Consider the following 6,774-nt stretch of genomic DNA (forward strand, 5'->3'; position numbering starts at 1 on the left):
ACCCCCAGCATCACCCCGGGGTGCCCCAGCCCTCTGCCCCCTCCACGATCCCTGGATTTTCCCAGGAATCCCAGCCATGCTCCACAGGTGCTGCCCTGCTGCCCTCAGCATCACCTCAGGCTGACTGTGAGATGCCCCAATTCTGCCACCTCTGCATGCTCTTAGCTGGGACAGTGGGACAGTGGTCACCTTTGCACCCACCACACTGAGGTTTTGGCACATAATGAGGGTTCCTCCACACAGAGACACAAAACGAGGGTTGCCAACCCAGCACTGGCAGAGCCTGGAGGCTTTGCCCACCTCCTTCCCACCCTGCACCATCTGGCACCATGCTCAGGTGCTCATTTGGGGTCTGGCAGAGCCTGTCTGGGGAGGGATGGTGCCTCCTGAGCCCTCCCTGTGTGGTGAGAGGATGAAGGATATCCGAAGCCACCAGGTCAGCTCCCTGCTCTCCATCTGCAGCACCTCCAACAGAGGAAACCCACTGTGGGGTTTACAGGCAGCTTTCAGATGGATTAGTGCCCTGGTCCAGCTGGACCTGTCCCATGGCACCATGCCAGCACAAGGAGGGGGTCTGCAGCAGGACCAGTTGTTTCTGCAGTAACTTGCCTTCCACTCACCCACAGCCCCACAGCAGCACATTTCAAACAGCTCTGGGGGACTCAAATTGCCAAAGTCAGTCCAGATACATGAGGCTGGCACCTGCATTGCTCTGCCAGAGCCCCGAGATGAACTCTCACCCAGGACTGCTCTGATGGCTCCCACCAACCCTCTGGGATAACAGCCTGGAGCAGAGATGGGAGGCAGCAGGGCTACCCAGTGTGCCAGTGAACCCCGGCACATCCCAGCAGCTGCTGTCCAGGACCACAGGGCTGGGAAGGGACAGAGCAGGAAGGAAGTCCCTCTACCAGGCAGGGGTGCCCACTAAGTGTCACCTTACTGCAGGGCAGGGGGGTGGCAGTGGCCCCATTGCAGCCAAGCAGCTCTTCTGTCCCTGAGGAACTGCCAAGGCTGATGCTGAGCTGGGGAGGGGGTCCCTGGGGGGTCTAAGCTTGATTTTGGATGCTGCAGGCTCTTCCATCTCTGCAGGCCTTGGCAGCATCCAGCAGCATCTCCCTATGTCCCAGGAAGGATCTGCTGTGCCAGGCAGCATTCCCACCACCTTCCCCACCCTGCAGAGGAATGAGGCACCACCAGCACCTCAGGCAGAGGGATGTGCCGCATCCCTGGACACAGCTGGTGATGACGTGACTTCAGAAGAGATGGACCAAAATGATGGAGGTGTCATGATCCCTCCTCCCTGCAGGCCAGGTGTCCCTGTGCCAGGGGCTGTGAGCTCAGGTGGGGTGGTGGCAGGGAGATGGTGACTTCCCTGGGGGACACTGGGCTGGCAGCTGTCAGTGTGCTGGGCACGGAGGAGGGCAGAGGGCTGTGAGCTGCCACTGGGGCCAGGAGTGATCTCAGACTAAATCCATCGTTTCCTGGTGATGCTGAGCTGATGGAGGGGGATCAGCCACCCATGGATCCTCTGGGGATGGCTCTGCCACAAGTGGCCCCAGCTTATCTGGAGAGGAGAGAGGGCTGAGCCCAGCTGAAGTTTTCCTCCCACGAACAGCCAGCCCTGGTGGGTACGGGATGTCCCCCGAGAGCCTGGCACTGGTGGGGTGAACCCCTGCCAGGCCTCCCAGGGAAGCAGCCCCCTTCTAGGAATTATCCAGACCTCTATCCAGGGGGCTGCTGCCCTGGGGCCAGCTCAGTCTTTCCTGCCAAGGAGGTGGGAATGACAGTGGGAAGCAGCCCTGCCTGGCGGGGTGGAACCCACCCTTGGGTGGCCTGGGCTGGTGGGATGTGGTGTGGTGGTTCTGTGCAGGATCTGCTCCTGGATAAACCCACTAGCACCTTGTTGGCTCACTGCTCCCAGCCTGGCTAAGGAAAGCTGTTGGCACTGTGGGGGGGTCTCACTGTCCCAGGCAATCAAGGAAGTCAGCTCCAAAGCTGAGCAAAAATTCCAGCTACAAACACCCCCAGGTTCAGAGGTTTGACTCTTGAACTGGCTCTGAACCCACAGTTAAAGCTCATTTCTCAGCATCCTCCTGGTCAGAGAGCTGTGAAATCCATCTTTATCAAGCCAGTAGGTAAAATGCTCTTTTGGGAAATACATGCTCAATATTAGTCTCCCTTATCCTATACAAAGGTCACAATCCATAAAGCAAAGTCCTGAGCACTCCCTGGACCCCCAGCAGATTCCTGGCCCTGCTCACAGGCCCATCCACTGCAAACCCTTCTCTAGACCCCGAGGAGATGGAAACTGGGATCCACCAGAGCGTTTGCATGAGGACATGGGGATTTTTTCTCTCTGAATTATTTAACAAAGGCAGGTTGTGCTTCACCCAGTGTGGGAAGAATGGGTTTATCGCCTCTAGAAAACTCCCAGCTCACTGAAAAGGAAAGTACTTGTTGTTTCTCTCTGGTTGGTTTTGGCTGGACACTCGAGCCCGGCAGCATCCCACACGAGCCAGAACAACAGTGGTGGGAGTGAGGGAGGGAACCCGAGCAGGGCTTAATGCTGAGCTAAGTGGAACCAGAAATCCAGAGCAACTTGTTAAAGAAAGCGAAGAAAAACTGAAAGAAAAAGTGAGGGGAGTGGATAGAGTCAGATCAGAACCCAGTGTTTGTTGGAAGGGGATGGATGGAAAGCGAGACCTGATGAACACATGAAAGGGAAAGAGTCTAAAATGTGACAGTGAAACACAGTCAAGTCAAAAAAAACCAAACCTGCCAGAATTTGAAAGTATTGGGTAAAAAAACTGGCTTTCTCAGGGCCCTGTCAGCCCCCCAGCTGTGCTCAGCTATGCCAGTGCAGGGAATGCTGACAGCACACGTCAGCCAAGGACTTAAAAATCTGTTGGATTTTTATCTCAGTGTCTTTTCAAGCACCAGGCACAGGCATCCTGTGACTGGCAGCACAGCCCACCCAGCCCAGTGCAGCCAGTGGTACCTTTCCAACAGGTAACACCAGTTTTTTCCAATCTAAGGCAATTTGCACGCCAGGGTGAGCTCCAGGAATGCTCACCATGCTAATCTTCCTTTCAATAATATTGTATTTGTGATCTTCCCTCTTCTTCAGATCATTCCAGATGCGATGCCTTCCTATTCAGGCTAAATCAAATATTTATTGGTGCTGCAGCACAACGGCACCGCTGGGTTGCATCAGCACTTTCTCCCTAAAATGCCTTTTTTGGGATCTCCTGGCTGTCTCCAGCCTCTGCCTTTCCAGCTCCTGTTTTCTCTGTACCAGGCTTAGACTTTGGAGCAAATGTAGAGCAGGGAAAAAGGGGGGGGAGAAAGAAAAGGGGGAAATGCTTGGTCACTATTATGGAAAATTCCTTGCTGTTATGTCATGAATTGTCCCAGTGCTCTGGACACCAGACAGCTGGGATGAATATAAAAACATGGACAGTTTGGGTTTGATTAGGGAGACACGGTGACAGGATGGCACTAGAAATGTTCCCTCTGGCTGGGCATGAGCCTCCATGCCAGGGAGGCACTTGGATATTGGGATGAGCACTAGGATAAAATCCTGAATAGGTTGTTGCTGAGCTGATTCGGGCTCGAGAGAAATCCATTTTCACGCTGCCAAGTCATAATGGTTATAACAAAAAAGGAGAAATCTTCCTACATGCTCGCTGGGCTTTGCCACAGGACAATGTTTTCTTTCTTTAAGCCTCTCCCGCTCTCTTGGCACGGGCTGGGAACATCTGTGCGGCGGAGTGGAAACTGCTTTCAACAACCCCCAGCCTGCCGCCGGGGCTCGCAGCCCGCGGGCAGGTGAGGGGGGGAGGCAGGGCGGCTCAGGGGGAACCAGCCTGCTCTGGACGCTGTCCATCTCACTGTCCCTCTCCCTGCCTGCACCTCTGCCCCTCTCCCTGCCTGTAGCGCTGCCCTTTTCCTACCTGCACCTCTTCCCCTCTCCTCCTTACCCATCTGCCCCTCTCCCTGCCTGCACATCTGTCCCTCTGCCTGCCTGCACCACTGCCCCTCTCCCTGCCTGCATCTTTTCCCCTCTCCCTGCCCTTTTTCTGCCTCCACTTCTTCCCCTCTCCTCCCTACACCTCTGCCCCGCTCTCTGGCTGTACCTCTGCCCCTCTCCCTACCTGTATTGCTGCCCTTTCCCTGCCTGCACCTCTGCCCCTCTCCCTGCCTGCACCTTTTCCCCTCTCCTGCCTGTCCCTCCCCTTTTCCTGCCTCCACCTCTTCCCCTCTCCTCCCTACCCCTCTGCCCCTCTCCCTGCCTGCACCTCTGTCTCCTCACTACCTGTACCTCTACCACTTTCCCTGCCTGCACCTCCGCCCCTCTCCCTGCCTGCACCAGTTTTACGGCTGAAGGCAGGCAGAGGAATCTCCCCCCTGCCGAAACACCTCCTTTTCCAGCCTCTCCAAGTAGGATTAAATTATAGATAGCAAGCTGAGTTGTTTAGTGCCTCGATTAAAGATGCATGGGGCCTGCCTTTTTTGGGAGTGTGTTTGAGGAGGGACAGCATCAAGGCAGGTAAAAGCTGCTTTTCCAGGGACCTGGGCTCGTGCTGGTGAATAGCCACGAACATGCTCCATCGGTTCAGAACATTAAAGCAGGAGATAACCCCGAGCTGCAGGGACTTCTGCACTTTGTTTGCAGCAATTTCACTCTGGTTTTAATGCATCTGTACCATCCCTGGCTGCTTCACTGAGCAGGTGTCTCCGGGCTCTTTCCACCCATTATCCCCCTGAACTGAGATGCTGGGATCTCCACAGCAAGCACTGAACCCGGGGGTGAGAAGAGGCAGCTGAGCCCTGATACACCAGCACTGAGCAGGGTTTGTGCTGTGGAAACCACCTGAGGCTCCCTCAGGTCAGGCTGGGGGAACTCTGAGGCCTCAGCTGGAAACCAGTTTCGCACCTTGGGTATCTCCAGGATCAATAAGCCACCTTCCAGAGCTACACACATGAAACTACGTGGCTTGGCAACAGGGCAGAGCTGGGAGCACCAGCAGAAACCCAGTGTGAGGCAATGGGAGGCATGTCCATGGGGAAGGGTGAGGAGCAGGTTTGGCTCCGGTGTAAATGGGTCTCCAGGATCCCAACTAGGTGCCAGCAGCCAGGGAAGGCATTTCTAGGGGGACAAGGGGATTGTAGGTGCTTGAGGCAGCAGCAGTTCCCCCCTTTCCTAGCAGAACTCCTACAACCCAAGTCCTCAGGGTATGGACACACCACCCAGCAGGAATCTCCACAGAGCCATCACTTGTGGCCACTGGAATTCATCACAGGTCTCCCAAAAGATCCATGGCCTGCCTGGATGGAGATGCTGAGCTGCACCAGAAAAGGAGGTGTCCTCCTTCTCCAGAGGATTGGCAAACCTGTTCAACCTTCAGCTCCCAGCCAGCTGGTCTGGGAGCTGCTGGAGGAGAACAGAGCCAAATGCCATCCCTCCCTTACTGCCCACTGCCTGGCAGAGGAAAGCCTGGGTACCTGGGGAGCAGCCAGGATGCACATGAACAAGCCTTGAAAGACCTGCAAAGTCCAGACTGACTGGACAGAGCAGAGGGCAGCGGCCAAAGGTCCAGGGACCATGTGGAGACCCCCTACTCCTTGCCAGCAGATCAAGGGGATGCCTCCTGCTAAATCCCACTGTTTAGGGCTGGGACACCACAATGGCTTTGCCCTGCAGCCTCTAGCAGGATATCCATGCTGTGACCTTCCTTGAAAAGGTTCTGGTACGCTGAATTCCCCAGGGACTTGCTGCCCCCTTTTAGCCCAGGGAGGGGCTCCTCTTCTCCTGGTGCATCATCCCAGCTCGGCCGTGCATTTGGGTACCTGAGGGGATGAGCACCAGGGAATCCATCTCCACACAAGCAGATGCCACGAGGTGCTGAGGCATGTGGAAACCAACAACAAAAATACGAATTTCAGATGCTCGTGTGTTAAAACCCCTTAGTGTGAAGGTTTGGTGCCAAGAACAGGAAGGCAAGGGAGGTGAAGCCTTTCAGTGGTGTCTATGGCCTGAACCTGGAAGAAAGAACTCACTGTGGGGGTGGCATCTGGGGGCTGGAGCCAAATTCTAACTGGTCAAGGGCTTTTATCCCAGCACTGATGGCACAGCTGGCACCCGGGTGTCCCTCCCTGGCCCAATGCCGAGAGCCGATGGCTGTTTTCCCTAAGAGTTGGACAGCACTGAGATGTGTTTAACACAACTTTCTTTTATTTCCCCACACAATAGTAAATAAAGCCATTTCCAAAACCTAGTACGTTCCTGATTTTCACTGATATTCCCTTCATCCACTCCCCCAGGCCCTCAGGGGCCAGAATTCAACTCCACTTTGACATCTCTGGGGTCAGTCAAGGCAGCGTAAGGGAGCTGGTGCAACAACAGTGCCTGTGCATTTCTGCAAGAGAAAATTTGGCAAGATGTGGGGGCTGAGGTGTCAGGAGCAGATGCAGCGGGTGTGCAAACACATCTTCTGCCAGTGACACCTCTTTGCTGCTGCGGATACGACTGGAGCAGCATCAGCTGCCTTTGCCTGGGCATAGACGGGGGCACTGCCATCCCCAGCACACTCCTTATGGCTGATCCTGCACACAGGAGCTGGAGATCTCCATTATCCACCAGCTGTTCTTCATGACTCATGACAGCCTAATGACACATTCCTGCTGTACAACACAACGTGCCTGCTGTCAGGCAGTGCAGAAGGAGGAAGTTGGGACTGCAGCTCGTGTTTGCCAAACACAAGCCGGCCGCTG

The 6,774-nt window shown here is 55.3% G+C and overlaps 1 protein-coding gene across 1 annotated transcript in view; it reads right to left on the bottom strand.

The window, feature by feature from the left end:
• The window catches only part of USP43 (ubiquitin specific peptidase 43), a 22,949-nt gene extending 17,035 nt beyond the window's left edge, over positions 1–5,914 (bottom strand). Inside the window, exon 1 of the mRNA XM_027664105.1 lies at positions 5,851–5,914. Coding sequence (XP_027519906.1) covers positions 5,851–5,914 — 64 coding nt within the window. The remainder of the gene's footprint in view (positions 1–5,850) is intronic.
• Positions 5,915–6,774: the final 860 nt, after the last annotated feature.

The sequence above is a fragment of the Corapipo altera genome, unplaced genomic scaffold (assembly GCF_003945725.1).
Source record: "Corapipo altera isolate COAL_440 unplaced genomic scaffold, ASM394572v1 122, whole genome shotgun sequence".
Classification (NCBI taxonomy): domain Eukaryota; kingdom Metazoa; phylum Chordata; class Aves; order Passeriformes; family Pipridae; genus Corapipo; species Corapipo altera.